The sequence below is a fragment of the Adelges cooleyi genome, unplaced genomic scaffold (assembly GCF_023614345.1).
Source record: "Adelges cooleyi isolate 19-005CV unplaced genomic scaffold, UGA_ACOO_1.1 ACOO_flye_CR_arks_rails_tigmint_CR_PRNA_167, whole genome shotgun sequence".
NCBI lineage: Eukaryota > Metazoa > Arthropoda > Insecta > Hemiptera > Adelgidae > Adelges > Adelges cooleyi.
Window position 1 is genome coordinate 2657447 of NW_026095824.1, and position 25721 is coordinate 2683167.

At 29.5% G+C, this 25721-nt stretch overlaps 3 protein-coding genes across 4 annotated transcripts in view; 1 reads left to right on the forward strand and 2 right to left on the reverse strand.

Annotated features, from left to right (window-relative positions):
* Positions 1 to 13861, forward strand: part of LOC126832794 (glycine receptor subunit alpha-3-like) — a 127250-nt gene extending 113389 nt beyond the window's left edge. The window contains exons 5-10 of the mRNA XM_050563747.1: positions 2571 to 2653; positions 2959 to 3093; positions 9719 to 9910; positions 10560 to 10628; positions 10706 to 10872; positions 11569 to 13861. Coding sequence (XP_050419704.1) covers positions 2571 to 2653; positions 2959 to 3093; positions 9719 to 9910; positions 10560 to 10628; positions 10706 to 10872; positions 11569 to 11724 — 802 coding nt within the window. The 3' untranslated portion in view covers positions 11725 to 13861. The remainder of the gene's footprint in view (positions 1 to 2570; positions 2654 to 2958; positions 3094 to 9718; positions 9911 to 10559; positions 10629 to 10705; positions 10873 to 11568) is intronic.
* LOC126832795 (uncharacterized) lies at positions 6168 to 8094 on the reverse strand. 2 transcript variants are annotated; one of them, XM_050563749.1, is made up of 7 exons: positions 7940 to 8094; positions 7692 to 7876; positions 7377 to 7399; positions 7174 to 7227; positions 6775 to 6828; positions 6633 to 6702; positions 6168 to 6345 (listed from the first exon to the last, which is right to left on the reverse strand). In XM_050563749.1, exons 2-7 carry the CDS (start codon positions 7786 to 7788, stop codon positions 6308 to 6310), a joined length of 336 nt encoding a protein of 111 aa, XP_050419706.1. In that variant the 5' UTR covers positions 7789 to 7876; positions 7940 to 8094; the 3' UTR covers positions 6168 to 6307. The 2 variants fall into 2 exon arrangements, with proteins under 2 accessions (XP_050419706.1, XP_050419705.1); XM_050563748.1 differs by having other exon boundaries at positions 7692 to 8094.
* Positions 13862 to 14921: 1060 nt separating the features above from the next.
* Positions 14922 to 21010, reverse strand: LOC126832850 (uncharacterized). The gene is made up of 19 exons (XM_050563866.1): positions 20791 to 21010; positions 20234 to 20369; positions 20053 to 20121; positions 19758 to 19832; positions 18581 to 18616; positions 18376 to 18516; positions 18180 to 18311; positions 17975 to 18111; positions 17672 to 17861; positions 17486 to 17556; positions 17014 to 17236; positions 16806 to 16927; positions 16543 to 16735; positions 16324 to 16463; positions 16091 to 16256; positions 15736 to 15977; positions 15591 to 15663; positions 15257 to 15468; positions 14922 to 15185 (listed from the first exon to the last, which is right to left on the reverse strand). The coding sequence occupies exons 4-19, from the start codon at positions 19828 to 19830 to the stop codon at positions 15027 to 15029; spliced, it is 2310 nt and encodes a 769-aa protein (XP_050419823.1). The 5' UTR covers positions 19831 to 19832; positions 20053 to 20121; positions 20234 to 20369; positions 20791 to 21010; the 3' UTR covers positions 14922 to 15026.
* Positions 21011 to 25721: the final 4711 nt, after the last annotated feature.

Genomic DNA, 25721 nt, shown 5'->3' on the forward strand with positions numbered 1-25721 from the left:
TTTTTTTTGTGTAATTTCTTTTGTCTTATTCTGAATAATTCTGAATAGAGTATAAATTATAATATATAGTAAATTATCAAAAGGAACTAATATGTTGAAACAAGAACTTAAGATACGAACAAAATAAAAATTACTATTTTAAGTAACAAAAAACATAAGGTTCGCCTAAATCACTATCACAAAATGGATCCGTGTAAACACAGTACAAACGCTGTTATTGTTGTCTGTAAAACAATAAAAGTTATCACAAGAGTACAAGTTTCTTTAAAAAAAAAAACTATTTTAGTCCAGATCTGTTGATAATGTCAGAAAACACTTTTCATTGTGTTTCCTTTTACAAATCCAAAAATGTTATCTTATTCCGGCATTTTGTGCTCACTGCTTTTATGTTTCCTCTGGATGATCTAATTTCTGAGTACAAAAGTACTCAACGGACAAATTTATTGTTCATTTGTTGGTCATACATTTCATATACTAAAAGGTCTAGTTGTACCAATCTATATAACAGAACATTTTCTATTATTTCGTATGTGCCCTTATGTTCAAAGTTATGTTTTCATTTACAAATTTTTATAGTTTAAGTAATTCTTTTTCAAACAATATTTTACTTTGCAATCATTGGGGCTAAGCTAGAATATGCTTAACTTTTTGATCTTTGCATAACATACTTTTTTATACAGTCAGTTCGAAATCATTTTCTACGTTTCTTTTCATATAGATTTTATATTGAACGTTCTCGTCGTTCTGACCATGAAGGACTTCAAGTGGCAATCTAAGTGGCTTCAATATGACATAAAAATAAAATACTTTATGCTTATACTATATTATATTAATATACACACACATACACATGATTGCATCGCATAATAAACACATAATATACTTCCTGGCTTCACGAAAAAATTAATAATAATTATTTAACTATGAACACTAACAATGGAACACAAATTCAAGCTACTAAATTAATACAAAAGGTTCGTTTTCATACAATGTGGGATAAAATATTTATATCCCGGAAGTATTTATCTAAAAAAAGATGGACAATGCCCATTTTTAATCTAATTAACACCGTACGAATTGCGAGGGGCAAAATATTATATTTTAATTTAACAAATTATCTCTCGTGGGCGTGCCGTTTAACTTTTTAGCTTATGCGACATTGTATTTACATTTAATTGGTTTTTATTATTACCGTCGGATCAAGACTTTATTGTAACCAACGTTACAATCGCATACAAAAACAAAGCGGTTTATCGCGATTAACAACAGCCAACTTACTATTAACATTTTTAAAATTATTTTAATGGAAATCGAATGATGGATTAATAAAAAAAATCCAATCTAAATTTTTTATGGAAAAATAATGTATTCCCTATTAACCCTTTTGAGGAATTTGTTTACAGGATATCGATGATTGGATGTTTGTACTGCGTTTGGTACTAGGAAATCCGGTCCCACCATTAGTTTAGACTTTAGGTCGTTGTGATAAATTAATTAAACCCAGCAATGTTCGACAAACAAATCACTCGACAAACATAATCACTTCTCAGTTAAACAAACAGACTTCCCCAACGAGCTATGGTTCTGATCTAAATTAATGTACAAATTACAGCTTAATATAAAAGTCTTAGGCATTATTTAATAAGGCCTCGACTACAAAAGTCATTGGCCGGAAGTAGGAGGGTTTCAAGCCTTACCTATATACAAGTACAACCTGTAGTGCAAAACGGTAATTCAGAGATAACAACACTCTGGATAATATTATAATGTTCTCTAACGCAGTCCCGTGAACCCGACTCAACTGTTCTGGCATTTTTTGTTATATATATATGCTTTTTTTTGGGCTACCAAAATCGAGAAGGCACTCAACTCGTTTATGTAATTTTGTCCAGATTTATAATGCAACTTTCGAACCCGTCAACAATACCCCGGGGGAAACAATACCTCGTATATATTGCGGGCACTTCTGCGTTTGTTTTATTGTCGGTCGGTTCCAAATTTTTTTTTTTTGTCTTCCCAAAGTCGAATGTGAACGTGATGTCGAAACGATGTGACCGCGATTTTTTATCATTGTCTATATATGCATACATGGCACGTGTACGTGTCGAATCCCACGGGAACAGATGTCATATTATAATGACAGCCTGTGGATGTCGCCGTGGTAACCCGATTACGGATTTGCTCGGTGATTCTCACCTGAACGACGAGGATTGATTGCTGAACAACAAGTTATTTATACATCAGTCAATCGTGGTGTTGATCTGAGCATCTGTTTGTCGAACTTATCTATATCGATGAGAGCATTAAGTATTAAAGAAAACAACAGGTGGTTTGTGGATCGGATCCCAGTCCAGAGTTGGAAAAAGTTGTGTTCGAATATTGGTTTGAACCTGTTAGAATGCGTTGAACGTTTTGACTGATCGTCATTGGGAAATTTCCACTATTTGTATTAAAAAAACCTTAAAAAAATATTTTTAAAGAAAAACAAAAAAATTACTACTATTTTTCCAAAACAACGCGCTTACATTAAAATAATCATTTTCGTATATTTTTTTGTATATTTTTTGCAGATTAAAATTGACATTTTCATGTATGATGGACCTATCAAAGTTCCCTTTAGATAACCAAATTTGCACGATGGAAGTGGCCAGCTGTGAGTATAACAATAATTATGACACTTAAAAGATTAACTACTGTTAATAATCACAAAATTTATTCTAATTATGTTACTAATATTTTGTAAATTATTGTAAAAAAAAAAAAAGGTTATACAATATACATTTCACTTTAAAATGCGTTTAGTATACATTATAATAATATTCAAGTGTACACTTTAGTGTAATAATAATAAATGTATTTATAATTACATCATAATTATTCAAAATAAATTTATAAATGTACTATTTATAAATGTTATTATTAATAATAACCAAGCATTACCATTTGTTTCGTTGCTAGTCTCAAAAACCATAGAAGAACTTCGGCTGGAGTGGAAGACAACGAATCCTGTGATAATGGCCAAGGGATTGAGAATGCCACAGTTTGAAATTGTCGACATCGTTCCATCCGACTGCCAAGAGTCGTTTCAAATAGGTACAGTTCGAATTTTTAAAATTATTCCTTACATAAGTACTAGAGAGTATAAAATAACAAATTCAATTCTATACAAGGAAAAACAAGAAAAACGATATTTTGTTTTTCATGTTGTTACTTAAGATAAAAATATTGTAGAAAATATATGGGAAATTAAAAAAATATATAGTTTAGTAACCAGACATAAATATGATAAGATCGGTTGATAAGAGATATGGATATGATAAGAATTGATAAAGGGAAATAGAAAAATAGTCGACCGATAAGTATATATGTGTCATTTATTGTAAAAGCTTTTTTGAAGTTGCTTCTCTTTTCTATAATGAAAGATATGACTAAATGTCTAACTACATTAAGCAAAAATAAATATTTTTTTTAAATTTAGAGTTACACCACTTTTACAGTAAACGACTTATATGATAGTTGAGATCAGTAGAGATACGATTGTGATGAGAAACCGTCGCGTTCGCTTAAATAGCTTCACAATACTAATAACAATAAAGAAAACAAATATTTTTTCCATCAGCTTTTCATACAGTCTCAAAAAACAGGTGTTTTGTTTAAAAAATAAAAAATTCAAATTATTATGTTTTATCATTTCCCACACTTATGCAGCTGTCGAGATTAATTTTAAGTGTTGACAAAAAAAAAGCCTACAATGCAAACATATTTCAAAACCCAAGTCGTTGAAAAACAAACGGCGTTGTGATTAATAGTGAAACTTTGAATTTAAACACAAAACCTACGCGTGTAAACGACAAAGGTAGATTTGTCGCATTATGTATTTGTATGAAGTATAACAATATGTGTCTGTAAAGCGGTAGTGAATGTGCCTTCCCAGCTAATCCAGAAGTTTTGAAAGATTTTTTTTATGTGCCTGTATCAAAACTACCACGACAAAAGATACAGAAAGGATTTTTTTTTTTTTGTGGAAAATTATGCGATTCATTTGTCTGGACAGTTTAAAACTTTTCTGGGCCAAATGATAAACGACCCAAACGTTACACAGCACATTAATATTCAGCGAGCCCACATGAGAAACCACTATACGCTATAACTAACCACTCTAAGCCGACGGGACAAATTTTTAAATGCATACGCTTACATATACTTTATCACTACACATTTCAATATAAAATATATGTTATTATTATTATTTAAAATAGCAATAGCCAAAAAAATATTTAATTTCATTTACCTTTAAAGTTTTAACGCTACATTGTAATGCTTAGTAAAGTTAACTTTTTTTTGTAAAGTAAACCCCCCCCCCCACCCAAAAAAAAAGTGGAAAGTTACACCTTAGTAAATATTTTCTGGGTCGCAATATGTGAGCGAATGAGCAGTCAACAGGTGTTCAACATAATAACACGTTACAATGAATAACCGTTTTGTCGAATAAAATTTACTTTTGAATAGCTAATAAATATAAGTATGCAAAGTACAAAAATCCTTGATACCTAACCGTATTGCTTTATTTTTTTGAAAATTGTATAAAGAAAAAAAAATATGAATAAACAATGACTATACAATATATAAGTATTCCATGTTGCGTTTTTTGATTTTTCCAAGTAGGTTAATAAAACCAACGTAGGTACAAATGACACGAAAAGTGAAATACAAGTTTGCGCAATAAAACCGAAAACTGCTTGGCGTTCTCCGGGGAAAATAAATAATTTGAAAAACTTCAATCAAATTTACAAATCTGAAGGCGACAAAAATAAACCATAAAGTCTTAATAACAACCAGGTCGGTGGAAATAGCAGAAAACAAACAAACACAATGTCCACTCTAAATTATTTATAACGTGCATATAAAAATTAAATAATATTCAGTAAGTCTGATAACACTTTGGCAGAACCAAGAACAAAACAAACCATTAAAGCGCTGATTGATAAAGAATTCCAAATAATAAAATATAAACCGCACAACTGATTTGCATGGTGTTCTTGAGACAGCGACTGTACAGGGTTAATCAGAAGTAAACATTTTGAACTTGGGCTAAATTGTCTTGAACGCCGTGAACGTATTGTGATCTCTACACAGGGCCGTTTGACACCGTTCTCGTCGGTTCAATTCGAGTTAACGATTGAGACTTTGATGTTGTTAATGAGTGACGGACAACGTTTACCTTATCGCCGAATATTATCAAATTAATTGCGCAACATTTACAAATGAAAGCTTTTGCGGTATCTTGTGTTTTCATGGAACGGATCCTGTGAGCTTTGATCCCTCATCCATCCACATGTCCGAACTCAGTATCGCTTCACAATAGGTGTTCCTTTGAATTCGAACGGTTGATCTTAATTCCATTATACCACTCGCAAGAGTGACGGGTCGGTTTAATGGAGATTTAACAAACGTCTCAGACACAGGCACTTTGATCTGTCACAGAGATGGCGTGTGTCATCCCTGGTATGAACCCTGGACGAGTTTTTCCAAATAATTCCAAACCTTGAAATGATGATATGTATATATATTTGATTTGGCCGTGTATTTTAGGGATAAAATAAATCGAGCTAAAAATGTACCGTCGCTGGACGGCTTCTTTTCGTGTAAACCGACGATACCTTATGTCATTATGGTCACCACAATTACTTATTGTATGCATAGGATATAGGACATTCTTATTGTGTTTTATTTCAATGCCAAAGCGAATAGTGTTTTCAATCGCGTTTTAGAGTTCTGTTGTTTTTGTCGTTGCTTGTCATTGTATGTACAGTTGCCACTATTAAAGTGCAAACAAGTAACAAATTGATAATTTTTCCATGTATGTCAAGTTATGATCCCCACAAAAAATCGTTGTCACCTCTTAATGTACTATTGTATGTAATCACCGTTTAATTTAAATTGAATGACCTTTAAAAATTATTTTCAATACTAGATAGTTAACACATGGAATGGATTCAACAGTACAAGATACACCTACAACAACAATGTAATGTCATGTAATTAATATTGCAAGACGATAATGATATAACAAATTTATTGTGATAGATAAAAATGTATAATATAATATAATATAATAAAATCAATGTTATTAGTAATTTTTAATTGTTTATAATAGTAGTTATTAATATGATGTATACACTGTAAGCACAAATATACCCAAATGAATAAGTGAAAAAAAAAATAGATAGAGATTAAAATATTTTTAATTGAATTTGATAAGACAAAAATGGATATGAAAATGTTTTTCAGCAACACCGCGAATCACTTAACTCTGTTCATCAAAAAATTGTTCACAAGTATAATCTGTAAAAAAAAGTACATACATAGTTATAAACTATTGTTATTTTAATAATAATCATAACTATTGATATTATAATCATAGTATTGATATATTATGATATTGATGAATGATCGAATGCTTTATATTATCTCAATTGTTGGATAATATCGTATTAATATTTCATGGGACAAAACATTTTTTTAAAGAGGCTCTGTATTTTTTAAGTAGATATTTTTGGTAAAGAACCTCAATTAGTTTTCCAAAAATACCTTTTCCCTAATGTTCTATGATAGATATTTATTAGTATTACTTTTGTTATCAGGATGTCTTAAAGCACAATCAGCAATCTGTTGTTTTTCCGGATTATCGGTGTACAACATCTGAAAATGAAAAACAACGATTAAATGCAAATAAATTAATGAAAATGTTAATTTTACCAAATATGTACTTACGGTACGTATAGGTTGACCAATCCGTCTCGGGGTTTCATATTGAACAATTTTTTGCTAAGAAAATAAAACAAATATGTACCTATTATATTTTGTATACGCCACAAAAGGATCTGGTAGCTGTTATCTATTATTAAACATTGAGGAGAGAGGGAGGTTTAATTTTTATTTTATACGGCCATTTTTAGTTTTTAACTGAAAACAAAATTGTAAAGTCAAACGGTTAGAACTAACACAGTGCCGAATGATAGCTTAGAAGTTAAAAGACTATTTTTGTTTATTAATTTTTGCACTTATATTCATCCAATTTAAATTTTAGATTAATCAGTAAAGACAAATGTATGACACTGCTCAATGGAGTTGGCTGCGTAGGCCCTTAATATTTGTATAATATAATACTACCTGAATTTTTGGAAATTCTTTTAATTCTATTTTTGGAGCACCTTCATTGTTTCCCTAAAAATAAAATATATTAATTTTACTTACTATTCATTTAGTACCTTAGTAAAATACAACCTTATAAAACTATTTTGTTACTATCCGAAGTTCTACATAACTGTTATATTCTTATAAATATGAATCAAATACAAGTTTTTGTATTATACCTGAAAGACATACTGTTTGATGGCTAAAAATAAAAAATAAATTGAATTTATCAGTTATAATTTCAATATCAATAATTTACTTCATACAACTTTGATAATACTTTTAAGCAAATTATATATTGTTTTTTTAAAAACTAAATGAATATATAATACAATTGGCTGTTATTACAAGATACTATTTTGAAGGAATCAAATTAAAATATGTTTATGTAGTTAAATGTGTATTTTGGTTTGCAATTTATTTTATATTCTTGTCAACGTTTAACTGGCCTTTAAAAAACAAAAAATATGTAGTGTAAAGTGAAAATTTGTTACCTTCTATGTCATCGGATAGACGAATTGGTGCCGCGGTCGTGTAGTTGTAGTAAAATAAAAATAATATTGTAATAGTAATTATATTTTTGAAATACATTTTTAACAACAGTTATCAACAAAAAAAAAAAAAAACACAAATCTCGGAGCGGACAGTAAAACGAACGACGACCACTTAAAATTAAAAACTGTAAACGAAAACCATTAGTTGTTATGTTCGTTCGAAATCATAGCACAAGACTATTGATTACATTTTATTTTTGTTAAGAAAAAATGGCTTTTTAAAGCACGGTATCTTGTAGTTATTGGTTTAGTGTCGAATATAAACAATTGAATACACTCGATTCCACATTTTTTAAAAAAAAAAAACACTTCCTTTCGTGTAGGTTGCATTTTCACTGTAATAACAAACCACCATAAATAAACCCATATTTGGCCTCTTAAACATTATCTGACCTAATTTAAGGCTTATAGTTGAACGTAGACCATCTTAAATATTTGTATGTGTATTATTATTACTCTTATGTTATTTTACACCAAACTGGTCAATATCAAGCTTTGAACAAATATTTTTGGAGTTATTAGCATTTTGAGAAATTGACTGGAGGAAAAGCTATAATATGGTTTATAAAATAAATAATTAATGTTTTTTAATTTTAGACACTTGAAATAGTATAACTCGGTCGATGTTGTTATGGTTTTGGATGTATTTCTTATTTAGTGCATTGGTGTATGACTAACAGGTAACTATTTGAATAAGCATACATAACAACACATCAAAATATTTTTTCTTCTTATTTCAATAAATAACACAATTTCAAACGTGTTTTCAATGCGTTTCCGCGTAAGAAAGTAAATATACAATTGTTTCGAAAAGTAATAACAGTGATAAAAACATATAATATTTTCAAACGGTTTTTAATGAATATAAAAATAAAATACATTATTAGGAAAACAAAAATTATAGTTTTTGTATTATTATTTATTTAGTTAACATATTTTTTTAATAAAAATAAGTATTGACTACCATTTTGTTTTAATATTTGGTATACACAATATTTATTAATTATATTATTTATTGTTTAATGTTTATGTACTAATTGCAATTGTAAAAAATGCAATCCAGCAAAATTCTAATTTCTTAAGTTAAATGACTTAAGATATTGTTATAATTTTCAAGCATAACGTTTTTAAGGGTCTGGACTTAATTGATGTATAGGTTTTAAATTTGTATTATGAAAGCGTAACAATATTGAAATAAAAATGCTATCACAATATGGAAAATTCGAAAATCGAAAATATCGACTCAAAACGTGAAGCCGTGGTACTTGCACGTAATAGAGAAGTTTTTTTGTTGAAGTATAGTTAAATGAGCAGTAAAAAAACATGATAAAAAATGTATATTTTCCATAAAAAAAGAATTCTCTTATTTGTTTCTTTAATGTATATGAAATCCATTAAAAAATGACTTAATATTTTATGGAGGGAAATAAAATAAGAGATTACCTTGGATAAAATTCATATTGAATTATAAATTAGACCCCTCTAAAAAAAAAACTACGTATATAAAACGAACATATCTTACATATTAAAATCAAAAGTTTACTACCCTCGACAAAAATATGCATGTGTATAAATACACCGTAGAAGACCAGTAAAATATGTTTGTAACTTTTTTACTGTTGTCCGTAATCTAAATAAAACTGGCCTTTGTTTCATTCCACGTTTCTACTACCACCTTATAATACACAACCATCGGATGCCCTACATTAAATGCATATTACCAACATTACACATAAATATGATGTATGAACGTGAGTTGTACTTATAAAAAAAAATATGATGCTAAGTGCAGACTCAGGTAGTATGGTAGTAAAAACAAATGAAGAGTTCCTTACAGGGGCAACCAGCCTGGTCATTGGTATTAAGTACCGTATCGACGTCCTTAGTAAAAGCTCACTTGATGAATTTTTTTTTTTTTACTTTAATCATATTGACAATGTAATATATAATATTTTTGTTTATCGCAGGTAATTACAGCTGTCTTGTGGCTCAGTTTTACTTGAGCCGGAGTGTCGGATTCCATTTAGTGCAGAGTTACTTGCCGACCATGTTGATAGTGGTCATATCATGGGTATCGTTCTGGATGGACGTGGACTCTGTGCCGGGACGAACCACTTTGGGAGTGACCACGCTGTTGGCCGTAGGATCGCAGTCTTCGGGTAAGATAACAATAAAATATATAGGTTGAGATGCAAAGACAACACCTTCGACGGTTGTTTTAACGTGAATGTGTTCTTATATCCTGGAGGTCAATCCAAAATTATGAAACTGTGATTGTCTTAGTTGTTTATAAGAATGAGATGAGATCACACCTAAAATGTGAGCCCCACTGTTGGTTGAATGATATTTTTCAAAGGATCGTCCTTTAGCTGTCAAAATCAAATTCCAATGTCACTTTTTTTCAAACGACCTATCACCATGTCAAGAACGGCTTTGAGAGAGTCGGCCATTACCTTTGGGATAAGACAAAGGTGTAAAGCAAAAGCTATAGATTGTTTTTTTTTACCTTCGTTATTGGAGCATATTGACGATTCGGACTGACACATTTTTGTTGACCCAAACACATTCTAAATGGACAATTTTCGAGACACGCCAATATTAAGGATATTGAATCATTTTTTGCCACCAACACAAACATCTACCACTTTCGTAAAGAGAAGGCCGACAATGCAAATCCAGTTATCATAAATACAATTCCCAACATATTGTATTTGAATGTGAAATGGGCGGGGAGGTGAGAGGATTGCATGTAGAGGGGGAAGATGAGTAATGCTAAATACATATTCATGATTCAATGTTTTTCCGCAGGCATCCAGAGCGGCTTGCCCCAGGTCAGCTACGTTAAGGCCATAGACGTGTGGATGGGCACGTGCACGGGTACGTTACAGTCTCACAATTAGTGTTTAATTATAAGAAAACAATTGAATCATCTGATCGTGTCGTGTTTCCTATAGCGTTTGTGTTCTGCGCTCTACTCGAGTTCACCGTGGTCAATTACATGTGGAGGAAACTCCGGCCGGACATCCTGAGATCGTTTTTAACGGAACCGGTCAACGGAGGAGCGGTTGCCAACTCGTTCGATCAAGACAGGCCGCCGTCGCCGTCCATTCCAATCAGCTTGGTAATCAAAGCTGTCAATTTTAACACACAGAGTTTTGTAATAAATTCATAATCAGACCATTCGGAGGGCGTGTATGAGTGAGAATGGGATAGCGATCGAGTGTGAAGGACGTGTAGATCTAAATGGGTTGGGAATAAGATTTGAAGGAGACGGTGGTGTGATGGTGATAAGAGAAAATCGATAACCTCTGGATAGATGGCTGACGAGAGACAGAAAATTAGCTGACATGTTCCAGGTACTCCGGGTCTAGCAATATTGTACTTGGAACTGATGGGATTTTTTTTAACAAGACGTATTTTCTTGCGATCAAAAGTGGTACGAATGAATGACATTGTAAGGATGAGTACGAGAACATAAGCTGATAAGGTATATGATATTGATAAGCAGAAATTCAGGGAATCGACCGATTAGATGTACGGTAGTGATAAGAATGGCTATTGGTAGAAAAGAAATAAAATGTGATCAGCTAATAAGGATGGTGTGGATTGATTATGATAAATAGAGAAAGTGCTATGTAGGCTGATAAGACGATAAATACGATAGTGTTAGTGACTGAGATCAATAGAGAAGAAAAGCATCACTATAGCGACTACAATACAGAGAATACACCTCTCTCGCGGTGTCTCGTGTATTATTATTTTAGGAAATGAATTAACTGAACGCAAAACTAATTTCATATTGATGTGATCGCAATAGGTGAGAAAAATCTTGCATCAAGAATGTGCTTACATGTCGTCCACGGAAACCAACACGGCCTTGGCGAGAAAAATCGACGAGTACTCCAGACTTTTGTTTCCGCTGGCTTTCATAGCATTCAACGCATTGTATTGGCCATACTATTTGCAAAACTAACAGCTTTTTTGCCAAATCCAACGAGGAAAGACCAACTTTGAAATGCTATCAAAATATATATTATTAAACCGTTTACCCGTTAAGATACCTGTTAATATTGAAAGCGCAGGTAAATTTGATTTAATGTTGTACCAGAAATCTCTTTGAAAACACACTGTTAGAGAGACAATAAAGGCAATTAAACAAAAACAATTATTTTGAAATATCATTGCGATTGATGGTAATTGAATTCCATGATTGTCAAACACGACCTACTCGAGATGATGTTCAATTATAATTGATTGTTGGATTGGGTCTTAGATTGGTTAGGGTCTTTCGATTAAAAAGACTTCTTTGCCTATCAACCAATAATTGCCAGGACGGATCATAGAGTAAAAATCTAGATTTATCGATCATATCTCAATGGATAAATTCATATTAAATCTAATAATAATATTTTGAAACTCACTATTGTTGAGCTAATTTTACTCCCCCCCCCCCGCCATCCATCCTATACACGATGTGTTGATCAATACAACCGAAATTTGATATAATAACAATCTCCTTTATAATGTGTTATGATGATTTTCAAATTTATTCACTGTACATAAAACACTATAAAATTAAAAGGGAAAGTACTATTAGGTTTGTCCTGTGTAAAATTGATTCGGTGAATTATTCCAAAACTTTGAGTATTTATTTAATACAAATCTAGAAAAAAAAATTAGTATTTTCGGACGATATGTGAATTACATTGTAAAACTACCTTCGTGTTTTCAGTTAAAAATTTGAAACGCAATAGAAAGTAATTTAAATTCTTAACAGAATAAAAACAACCTTGAGATGTTACCTTTAGCTGTTATAAATCATCCTTATCCTTTCCCGTAAGACAAATTTCGTTTTAGTATTTCGAATATATGTATCTAACAATTTTGAAGAATAAACCACAAACGTTACCCACACAATCTATATATTATGCTTCTGTCATTCATAGAAGTATTATACTTAATATGAAATCCATTATGATTACCCATAAATTATGTAACACTATATTTACCTAATATTTGAGTGTAAATAATAACAATAATAATTCATAATGTGTAAAAATGTATCAAAAATAAAATTACCTAATATACAAAAAAATATATAAATAAATATAATTTATGACAAGTGAGAAGTGAAAACTTTTTGAAAATAAAATGTTGAAGTTGCGAAATTTTCACACGTTGTGCAAATGGCAACTTGTCGTTGTTATTTTTTTTTCTATAATTAATTCCACTTTTTATCTATAATTAATTAGTAGGTCGAATCTCTGTTATAAAAGTTTTGACAGGCATATTTAAAATATAATACATTTGTCGTATGAAGCGACCCTTACACTCACAGTAATATTGAGTGGATAAAAATTGTGCAATGTAATTTTGAAGAAATCAAAAATAGTGTTGGAATTTAATTGCGAAATCCGGCACATAAGGGCCGCTTCAATTTAATGTACAACTGTAATAGAAGATTTTGTAAAATAATATCCGTTAAACAATTCTATCCTGAGACCAAAATAATATATGATGACATTGTCTAAACACAGCATATCTTGAACAAACATAGATCATATTTAAATATCTAATAACAATGTGTTATTAGATATATTAATGCAATATTCTTCTATTATACTAAATCGTGAACACAGGAATATTATGATAATATATTATTCGTATTTTCTATGTACATACCTACTACATGTATAATTATTATTATAATATTAAAATGTTGTATAATATTTTGTGGTAATAATAATATAACATTGAAAGACACATAAAGGGTACGACCAATGGTATTTTGCTTAATTTATTGTATGATTGTAAAACAAAAATATTACACATTATCGTCTAAGCTATTGTAACCGTTAAGATATTTATTGTGACGTTTATTGTGTGACGGTTTAATTTTAAGTTTGTTTTATGTTATACAAATATATATTATATTGTAATAAATTAATTATATTTTATTGCCAGAATTATTTTTATACGTTTTTTTACGCTTGCATACAGGATGTCCAACTGTGAGTGTCACAAGAGTTAACCAAGAGACCATAATTTCTTCAGCATTCATTGCCATTTGGTGGTTTTATTAATATTTTACAAAATTATACATACTACGAACCTTCGTCATATTTTAGTATATTCAGAGCTATGTTATAATATTAAACAAAAATTGTAATTTACAAAAATTTTTTTTTTTTTAATAGCCTATTCTTTAATAAAAAAGGAAACTATAATTAACAAATAATTAATTGTGGGCCAACGATTTTATTTAGTGACTCAACATTTAAATTGAAAAAAAAAAACTATTTAAATTTGTAACTGAAAATATAATTTAACACAATTTTATTTGTTGTATATTTATGTGTATTAGCTGAAAAATCAAATCATTTAAACAATTATTTGTGTATACTTGATTTATGTAATCATTTAGTCGATTGCTAATTGGCTTACACGATTTGATTACTTACATACCTTTTGTGTTTAATCTAATTATTTAATCGTTCTTGCGATTATTTTACTCGTTTACTCGATTAGATTACTCGTTTTTGCCGGGTATATTTACTCCACTGCTTGATTTATTCACTTATTGGTTTATTTGATTTGGATTATAGATAACACAATTATTCGATATGCTCACTTTATTTATTTAAAATCACATGATTGCTCCATATTTAATCATATGTTTCTACAAATTTAAAAAAAAAAAAAATTAAAAAATTGCAATTTTGTTAAAAAAAATAGTTGATTAACTAGAAATTAATTGAACATTTTTCCACGATCGTTACCTTTCAGATATTATGATGAATGAAAAAATTACCTTCTCACTAAAATATCAATAAGATTAGAGTTTTTGTATTTTTCCGAGTGATTTTTATTGATCCCGTTTTGAGAAAACGTTTCTAAAGTTATGAATCATGTCATTAAACAGTGCACAGGTGGCATTTGCTTAGATAGTGTAAAGAGTGTTTTGATTAATATGTTTTGTAGTCCAACTAATTTAGTAATATTACATTTATTATACTATAATATGCATTAAAACCGTTAATCAATATGTAGCTATATAATATTATAATTAAGAGATTTTTTTTTAAATAAAACCCTACTGAACCACTGCCATAATTATAAACTAAGCATTAGTTACATGAAGAAAGTTAAGGAAAAAAAAATGCATTAAAATAAGTAATAATCTCATTAACAATACAGATTATATTAAAAGAAATGTAAAGATATATCTTAATAATTTTGTTTATATTTTTTTATATGAATAGTTTTCACTGTACATCAGTTTGTTTCTGTACTATTGTTCTCAATTACTTCCGACGGTAAGACAGCTGTTGTGTCTACCAACGTTGTCACGTGTACTTTGTTTGCTTGACTATACCACGAAGTCTTCGACGATACTCCAATTGTATAAGTTGAGCCGGGTTTCAGGTCATTTATCTGGAATGTATAAGATATATTTAAAAAAAGAAATTATTATTTTTTTAAGATTAATTTGAAAAATCGATTACCGTGTAGTTGTATGTTGGTAACTCTTCAGTCACTTGTAACTCCATAACCGGAAAACTTGCACAACACGAATCAACATCTAAGGAAGATACTTCTTCCACATTGATTATGAACGAGTTTAGAGCACCGTTAAACATCCAAGGGATGTCCCATTCGATCGTCACGTTTTTGGTGCCAACTTGGATTGCTTTAACGTTTTTTGGTTCGTCTGGTGCTGTTGGCAAACACAAATATACAGATGGTGTAATAAAATAAATGTTTCTTATTACTAGAAATCAGCTTTTTTATCTTAGATTTCAGTGTTTTGCTATTAAAAAAAATTTGCAATTTACTTACTTCCATCCATAGTATTAAAGTTAATAGATCCCGGCTGTACTCCTGATGGATAATCTTCAGACTTTGCTAAAATCTATCGAACACAATATATTGTATTTTTGTTTTATAATCCAATATAAAATATATGTATATATCTATCAATTACTTTAATTGTATATTGGGTACTGCGTGTCAAGTTATCGACCGTTGTGCAGTACATCGTCGGCCATGCTTTACATTTAAGCGGTTCTATTGTCTTTTGTTTAACATTGGTTTTTTGACTGTTGGGGTTTACTTGTATTATAAAACCGTTCATGTCGGTATCATTGGGATAGCTCCATCTCAGACCAATTTCTCTAGTTTTCGAGATCTTTTTGTAAACGGACAACTCCTCTACGGGTGGTAAATCTGAAAATGATTTTAGACTTTTAATAATACATACATTTATTTCACACATCGGATTTTTGTAAAGACAACAATAACGAATTATGTTTATAAATTTAAAGCAAGTAACAACATACATTTTGATTTGGTTTTGAACGGCACTGACAGCACAGAGTTCACGTTGAACCCTTTGTCGGTTTTTATATATACTCGAAGTTCGTAATCGGTATTTGGATTTAAATTAGTATATTTTACCGCGGGTTCCTCTGTTTCTTTTACTATTTGTGTCGCGTCTAATAAATTCTGTATCGTTCAAATCATATGAATTTTTGTAATACTAAATGTTTTTAATTAAATTGCAACGTCTTACCTTTAGTACTACGTGGAAACCCATTACAAACCCGTTGAGTTTATTACATTTTTCTTTATCTACATACCACTTTATTGAAGCAGTTTGATTGTTTACATATATCGGCTGACTAACGTCTAGAACTGGGGCTAAATTAGGTGCTGCAATATAAAACAAAAACCAAAATTAATAGGTTATTCATTTGACACTAGATCGAATCTATATTATAAGCATTATTACTCGATGTGGTTGTGTGTACGAAAATTACATTTTCACTTTCGCCGTATGTGTAACCAGTTGTGATCGGTTCTATTTTTATGACGTACTGAGTATTGGGTATTAAATCCAATGCACATTCAGTTATATTTTCAATAATAATTTTGGTCCAATTACTATTGACGGTTTGTCGAGAACAACTATAGTGCCGGTTAATCTAAAAATCCATAATTTGGGTAAAATATTCAAAGGAAAACGATTTATAAAACATATATTTTTAAGCTCACCTTATATTTGACCATGTAACTTATAGGGGTGTCTATATTGGCGTTATTCAATTCCCATGTTAAATGTAAAATCGTATCTGAGTCAATTTGGTTAGCAGTGATGTTTCGAATACTGATAAATCCTGCAAACATTTACAGTAATCACATAAAACAATTATTTATTTCTTGTTTACTCTTAGTAGGTAGTTATTTAACTCTTGAGTGCTACCTTGCACGTCAGTAGTTTCATAAAATAAATCTGAAGGTTCAGTCGGTCCAAGCGTTGTCATTGCAGTAACTTGAATAGCGTATGTGTGAGCCGGTATTAGGTTGTCAAAATCGTACTTATTACTTGAAGTATATGCAACATCGTACATATTTAACTTCCGGTTAAATATCAATTTCAACGTGTAACTGACGATTTCGCATTCCAGGATATCCTTTTTATTGTGCTACAAAATATAAATTTGACATTGAAAAAGAATAGTTAAGGTAGCTTTTCACACCCAATGACCACAATGCTAAATAATAACTTTTAAAAATAAATAAAATATCTATAAATATATATTTATAGATATTTTTTAGGTAACCGTTTTAACATTAATTTCATTGATCAATCACACGATTAGTTTCTTTTTAAAAATCCTATTTTCCTCTATTGGCCGGGCAATAATTTTCTAAATGATGTATAATAATGCTACCTTTTCCCAAGTGACATTAATATATTTGGCACCCTTCACAAGATGTATTCCGTAGTCGATGTTCTCAGGAACTAAAATAAAAATCAAATATCACTTAAAAAATATCAATCCAATATTTTTTTCTTTAGAACTTTAATAATTATTAGTAAAAATCAGCAAGGATTTAATAAAAACCGTATTGTTTACTTAGACATTGAGTGATGTAGTTTGCAGTGTTAATATCTTCATCGTTGAAATTTCCATCATCCGCAATTACAACAGCTCCAAACGTGTATTCAGTTCCCAACAGTAAATTATCGATATTTACAATGGCGTAGTTGGAATCGCCAATTTTTTTAACATTCAAATTATTAAAATCTGAATTGCTAGACGCTTGCTATTATAAAATAGATATATTATTCAGAAAACATTAGCCTAACGTGCGTATTAAAATAATGCTGATTATGAGTTATAGATGAAAACATTTCTAGTTTATCGGAATTTACATACCTTGTAAACTATTTGATAGTATAAAGGAGTTTTCTCATTGCTTCCGGCGATATTTTCAATATCGAAACTTACATTTAATTTAACAGAGTGATAGTTAGATGAAACCAATTGCGGTGGGGCTATTAGCCATGGATATTCTACAAGAGCAGATATTTGCTTAAAAATATATTTTTATTCTAATTTTAAAAATAAAAACTAATTGTACTTTCAGTGCAGTTTGGTAAGATAAAAATACTTTTGCATCCGCTTAGGCAAATGCCTGTATGGATATCACACGAATCACAGTTTTCTCCGCATTTTTTTTGACAATCTCGACCGTATGTTCCCAAAGGACATTCTGCAATATTTAATTTTCGTTAGTATCATTTTTAACATAGCATTAAGAGAGTCAAATTAAATACTTTGATCACAAAATTGTCCGGTATATCCTGAAGCACACGAGCACCCATCACGTGAAGTACAAAATAGCATGCGCTCACAAAAGGTTCCCCGTGTCGAACAAGTTCCAGAACAGTTAACGCCAAATTCGTTTTGATTGCATTCTAAAGTAATTTACAAGTTATTAGCAATCTACCATCTTTATTACTCTTAATTTGTACACTTTACCTTTGTAAACACGAGCGGAATCAACTGATTTTGAGCCTATAAATATGTACAATTGTATTAAACCAACAGTACAATATAGATATTGGTGTGATAGTTATCTATGTTGTAAAGAATCTGGCTAGAACATTTTGCAATTAAGATAATTTTTACAAAATTAAACTTATTGCGTGGAACTCTTTTAAAAAATATTTGGCTCCTATGTTAAGAAATGAATGAAAATAATCTACTGTCCTAGGTGCTAAGCCCTATACACAAATTTAGTAGGCCATTTTAAAATTTACAAAAAAACTTTTTAGGGTTCATTCAAAGTTTCCCAATTTTTGGTTAAAACTTTTGTTTGAAAAAAATATATATGTTAGAAAACAATTAGATGGCGACCCCGTCCAAATATTTTGTTTTAAGTTCTGTGTAAGTAGTAAATAAAAATGGTGAAATTTGAGTTTCATAAGGGTCAACTAAGCTAGTGTGATCTAATGTTAAAAATCTGTTGTAAGGAGGTACACATTTATACGTCATTTTAAGAAAAATACTAATTAAGCAACCAGACATACATATTGTAAATTTGTTTAATAGTTACCTATTTTAGTGTAGGTGAGATAAACCAAAAATGGGGTCAATTAAGAAAAATAAGGTTTCAGAAGCAAATCGCGCCTAAGTCATACTTAAATTGATAGTTCTTCTTTTTTGTATGTTGACATATATGTTTAGCTTAAATAAAATCATTTACTACATTAGGTCATTAAATAGAGTCTAAAAATACGTTTCCGTCACTGAAATGTGAACAAAAAACGTAAAGGATATACAATTTTTAAAAATAACCAAATCCGAGCTGTTTTACTGACCTAACCTCCGCACTTATGTAAAAAATGTATAAGAAGCAAACTTCTAGATAAATATGCAAGAAAGAAGTTTTGTATTAAAAGTTTTGTATCAAGTATAATATTTTTCAAGAATTTTGAAAAAATCCCATTATAGGAGTGTTTAATCCCCTCTAAAAAAATTCAGCAGAGAGAATGGGGGGTAAGATTTTGAGTATGTTAGTTAGGGGACCACTCTTAATGATTTTCCAAAAAGTCCTACTTGTTACCTCGTCATTCTTAATTAATTCCTATCTCGCCTACACTATATTTTTATAGAGTAATAGTTTGTACAGTAAATAAAAATTGTATAAGATTACCATCCAAATGATAAATGTTGGCTGAAAGTGGAAATTCTTCGATTTTGTATATAGGTGTCGTCGTGGAATACATTTCTTCGTATCCATAAAACAAAAAATTGTGTTTACAGTTATATATATAGTGTATTATAACCATAGAAACTATTATAGAAATATTCTATGAAATTAAATAGATAAACAACAACGTACGGATTAAAGAGTCTATAAAATATTCATCTTAAACCGTTGTGTACATTAATATTTATTGATTTATATAATTCGACTTTGTTAGTGTACAGAAATCGTTTAACATTACCATATTGTCGATCATTTTTGGCTAAAAGGGAAGAAACTTCATTTCCGGATATTTTGTACACTTCTTCGTCTTCAAAAATAAAGCAATGAGTGCATATAAAATTATATATATATAGTGTATTATAATTACTTTTTACAATGACTTCAACAACTTGTTTTAATCAGAATTATCGTTTACTTACCTTCATTGCATTGAGCTATTCTCTTAAGTCCAAAAAGTCTGTTATATCCATCATATTTATAGGTAATAACTAAATTATAAGTTTTTTTTCTTAAAAATAATTCATTAGTTCGCAGTATCAAAGTTTGTAAAGTACCCTAAAAAAAGCAAGTCTTTAAAATGTACCATTTAAAAAAATTATAATTGGTAAAATTGTATTAAAAGTAAAAATACTAGTCACGTGCATTAAAACACCTATTAGTTGAAAGAAATTACTTTTAGTTATTATTGGGGACGAACTGATTTTATTGGTTCTACTGTTTCTACTCTAATAAAATTGCATAATTATATTTATGCTTATTGTTAGTGTACAAAAAGAAAAAACATAACTAAGAGAAGAACCGACAAAAATCGTGTTAGGTATAAAAATAAAACTTGTTTATAATTTGTTGTTCCAAAAATAACTTAAAAAAGACGTAAGGAGATCTATTTTTGCATACATTAAACATTTTATTGATAAAATTAAATTATAGAAACAAGTTTATTTCGGTAGCTCTTGTAGGTGTTACAGTAACTTACATCATAACCGCTAGGTATTGTGTACGATATTAATGGAGTACTATTTTCTTTTTCATATATATTTAAATATGTGATTGCCGAATTTGTTGTTACATATGTAAGTGATATGCATCCTCTAGTTGTAGTATCCGGTGTCCAACTGATATTAAAGGGATAAGTAGGGTGCTGTGTCAATAAAATACCTCCTATTGCGCTCCTCCAGTTTCCTATTGAATAATATTTTATTAATAATAATAGTTTAATTTTAAGAGTAACGTGCTATAATTGTCATGTGACTAAAGTGATTAAAGGCGATAAAACAATCATGAAAATTGAATTTATACATCTATAAACTATTTAGTATTTAAACGTTTAAAACGAATTTCTGTCAAAAAAAAAACGAGTAAAATAAAGCTATGCAATGTCGTTGATCGCTTTTGAAATTAATATTAGTATTCAGTATGAGACTTTAAATAAAACGAAATTAGCCAAATCATTATTTGACGTTTCTTTAGGAAACGACTCTATTCTCTGACAACTAAAATGCCGATTTTATTTACTTTTCTTACTAGAGTTGTATTATAAGCGTTATTATTTTAAACGGTCTTTATGATTTCTAATAAATTCATCAGTATTTTCTATAACTAAACCAAAATATAAACCATATAAATTTTACTTTACTTCATTACTTAAATATAAAAACCGTCGTTTTTTAGCATATATTGTAGAACAATTAAAAATTACAATGGGGCGATATAATGTTATGTTGCATAAATTATCCTTAATTTAAGGTTAAATAAAACATATTTTAAATTTTGCCTATTAAGATTATGGTATAACAATTTTTAAGAATACTATAATCTAAATCGACTAATGAAATGTTTACTCCACCTTATTATAAATAACCAATTCTGCATTATACTTACCGTAGTGTCAACAAATGTTCTCTCAAAAACCCAATAATTTGAGTTGTACTCAACGTGGTTATTGGTAATAATTTTTTTTTCATTATATGAATCAACAATAAATTCTAGAGCATTATCCTTAAGACTCAGAATTCTTCCATTATAGTAAATTGGCATGCCAATAGCATTTTTTCTCAGACGTATTTCACCGTTAAAGCAGCCTTCAAAGTCGGTAATACTATCAAGTGATTTATCCGGTCTTGGGCCTAATTTAAATTTATTTAAAATGTAAAATCAAATTTGTGAATACAGTAAATAAGAATTACGATTATAAATTTGTATTACATGTCGTAAGAGTGTCGTTATTTTCGTGTAGCTTGAAAATAGTTGTAATATCAAAATTTTCATCTGAAAGTCGAAAAAATACATTTTTAATTATGAACATGTTTTGGCGTACCCTATACAAAATGCCATACCAGAATGCGATTTGATTTCGGCTGTGAAAGTTATAGCATGTGACGAACTGATTAAAAAAAATACAAATACAAATAGCTCACACTTTAGAACCATTTTAACGTTAAGTTAAACAATATTATATTAACTTATATTATTCACAATATGTGCTAGCCACAGAATTATCCGTGGCACTAACGCTTTTCGAATCGCAGCTACGGTAGACTATTTATGATTATAAAGTTATCTAGTAGGTAGTTTGAACCGATTTTATCATAAAGGTCAGTGTTTTGTTTGATCATCACTAATAATTACACTTTGGTTCGATCATAACAAAAATAAAAAACATTTCAATGATATAAGTTTGGTGCGCAATAACATATAAAAAACTACTAATACATTTTTTTTCTTAAATTTAAGCACAAATACAATATGCACAATAATTCTTTCTTTCACAAACACAAAATAAGCAATATGTTGTCTTGAGATAAACATTGATTTTTTTTTTATGGTACATATATAAAATACTTGTAATAACACAGAATTGGATTTATATTACACTTTTGTGGTTCAATCTGATTGATGAAAATTTAAACACGTTGTGCAAATGGCAATTTGTTACTAAGTTTTTTTCTATAATTAAATCCACTTTTTATCTATAATTAATTATTTGGTCAATTCTCTATTATAAATCATTGACATATATATTTAAAATATATTAAATTTATCAAATAAAGCAGCTCTTACACGCACAATAATTTTGAGTCAATAAAACTTGTTCAATGTAACTTTGAAAAAATCAAAAATAGTGTTGGAAATTAATTGCAAAATCCAGCACATAAAGTCCGCTTCAATGTAATGTACAACTATAATAGTAGATGTTGTAAGAAAATATCTGTTAAACAATTCTATTCTGAGACCAAAATAATATATGATTACATTATCTAAACACAGAATATCTTGACCAAACGTATATAATAGTTAAACATAAATAGATGTTTAACTACTATATATGATTTAAATATCTAATAACAACGTCTTATATAAATACGATATTGTTAAATTATACTAAATCGTGATTACAAGAATATCATGATAATATATTATTCGTATTTTCTATGTACATACCTACTTCAAGTATAATTATTTTTATTATATAATAAAATATTTTATAATATTTTGTGGTAATGATGATGAAGTTTATTATTTCTTCAGAAAATTTTGCCATTTTGTGGTTTTTTCAACATTTTACAAAATTATACAAATTACGAACGTTCATCAAAATTTAGTATTTTCAGAGCTGTGTTAAATTTTTAAACATAAATTGTGAATAACAAAAAAATAGCCTATTCTCCAATGAAATAGGAAACTTTAATAACAAAATAATTATATATGGGAAATCGATATTATTTAGTAAATCAACATTTTAATAAAAAAATCAATTTAAATTTGTAAATGAAAGTACATTTTTATTTGTTGTTTAAAATTAACTCATCTAATTTTAAATGTACTCTGAACACCGTAATCCGACAATATGTATGAAAACAAATATGGATTTTCCAATACTTGTCTGATGCATCAGGATCGAAATACATCTTTTAGTATCGTTTGAAATGGTTATTTTTACACAAATCAACTTTGAATTTTTTTAAGTAGGTTTTTAGGTTTTAACTGTCTTTACGGTTTCTAATAAATCCAATCAATACACAATTAGTACGCCTAACATAATATAATGCGAGAATGATGGAAATAGCACACAAGACAACTTAATAAGTTTATGAAAAATAGTCATGTATGATTGCCAATCGAAAATTGGTACCGATTCACTTTCAAATAAGACATTGTTTTGAGCGAAAAAAGTTTATTCGTACTAGCTGATAATAAAACCCGGTGTAAATAACGACAAATTATGAAATTTCATAATATTAAAAATATATTTGTTGCTAAGGTATATTATTTATTATTTGCACTTAAACATTTATGCAGATATTATTTGTATGAAATTTTCTATTATTGTTTTTGTTTTTTCCAAAACTATTTATTGTTGTATAATTATTTTATAAATTTAACCTTGTGTCTTTATAACCTTGTGTATAAAATTGTGTATATTTTTTTGTAAAATATATCTTTTGTTTAAAAAATATTCTTTATAAAACTTCATACTTTGTATTATTTCTTTCTTTCTCCTTCATTCTTTACCTATTCTTTATTATAACTTGTTCTGCGCTAAAGTGATGGCAAGTAGCGACACTGCCCTTAGTTGTAAACGTTCATTGAGTGACGCCGAAGACCAATACGACCAGCCAAGAAAAACGGCTAAGTAACCTAACAGTTATATATTTCAGGAAACTGTTAATCTTAATATGATGATTATAATTGTACAAATAGAATTGAGACATCGGAAAACGAACCGACTAACGAAGAAGATCAATTCGCTGATGTCATGCCGCCGTTTATACCTATAGTCGAATCGTACATGCCTCCCCTGATACCCATAAACAAATGGTATAAGAGTCAAGGTATTAGTTAACCAACGGGTCCAACGAAAGATGAATACGCCGATGTTTTACCCTTTATACCAATAGAGAAATATGGTGATAGGGCTCCGCTGGTATCCATTGAACAATGGCTAAAGATTATTGAAGAAACATGGAACCAGTCAAGTAATCAATTAATACAATTATACGGGGCATAATTTCCAAGGGGGGGGGCTGTATGAAAGATAGAGCCCTCCTTACATTTACTACAAGTTGTACGGAGAAGTACAAATTAAAAAAGAAAAATATAATAGATAAATTTCTCCTTTATAATTTTCCATACTTGCACTTTTGCTCTATATTCAGCCAAATACATACAACTAAACAGCGGTCTACAGTATTAAAACAATCTGCTCGTGCTAAGAAATTAATAGGAAATAGATTGACTTCTTTAAAAAAAAAATACAGGTAAGTGCAACTCGTTGTTGTGTTTTCTATAAACACGAGAGAGTGAAGATAGGTGATAGCAAAAATTGCCTTAGATTGTGTGGGACAGGGAGTTATTGTTAACAATGTAAATCAATAAACATAATATATATTTAATAAGAATAATTCATAGATTTATTAATTTACCTTAAATCAATACCGGGTTGACATTCATACTTTTCCCATTCTGAATTATAAAAAAAAGAGTCAGTGTAAGTATTATTAGTTATATAACATAAAATATGTACCCAAATTTCTACTTGGTAAGTTTATCAAAATGTAGGCACTTATCAATTTATAATTGGTAATTTTTATAATAATTACCCATATAATTTAATAATAATTGAAATACTAAAAATATATATTATCATATTACTATTATTAATCCTAATAAGATGTTTGTAATTGCACAAACAGTGATCAGACATCTGAAAAGGACAGTAAGACCGAGGAAGACGATGGATACTCGGACATGCGGCTCCGCTAGATCAATGATTTACGGATTTATAATACGAATACGCCGAGTGTATGATCTTTAAACGCTCACTAACCTACATCGAGGACGAATACGAACAACCTAGAAAAACGGCCAAGTAACCTAACAGTTATATTATATTTCAGGAAACTATTA

Coding starts and splice junctions, on each gene's coding strand:
- LOC126832795 (XM_050563749.1), bottom strand. CDS start 7,788: ATGTATTTCAAAAATATAATTACTATTACAATATTATTTTTATTTTAC. Junction 7,228..7,376: donor TCAAACAGTATGTCTTTCAG/GTATAATACAAA, acceptor TTTTATTTTTAG/GGAAACAATGAAGGTGCTCC. Junction 6,829..7,173: donor AAGAATTTCCAAAAATTCAG/GTAGTATTATAT, acceptor TTATTTTCTTAG/CAAAAAATTGTTCAATATGA.
- LOC126832850 (XM_050563866.1), bottom strand. CDS start 19,830: ATGTATTCCACGACGACACCTATATACAAAATCGAAGAATTTCCACTT. Junction 15,664..15,735: donor GTACCCAATATACAATTAAA/GTAATTGATAGA, acceptor TGTGTTCGATAG/ATTTTAGCAAAGTCTGAAGA. Junction 15,186..15,256: donor TACCAACATACAACTACACG/GTAATCGATTTT, acceptor TATACATTCCAG/ATAAATGACCTGAAACCCGG.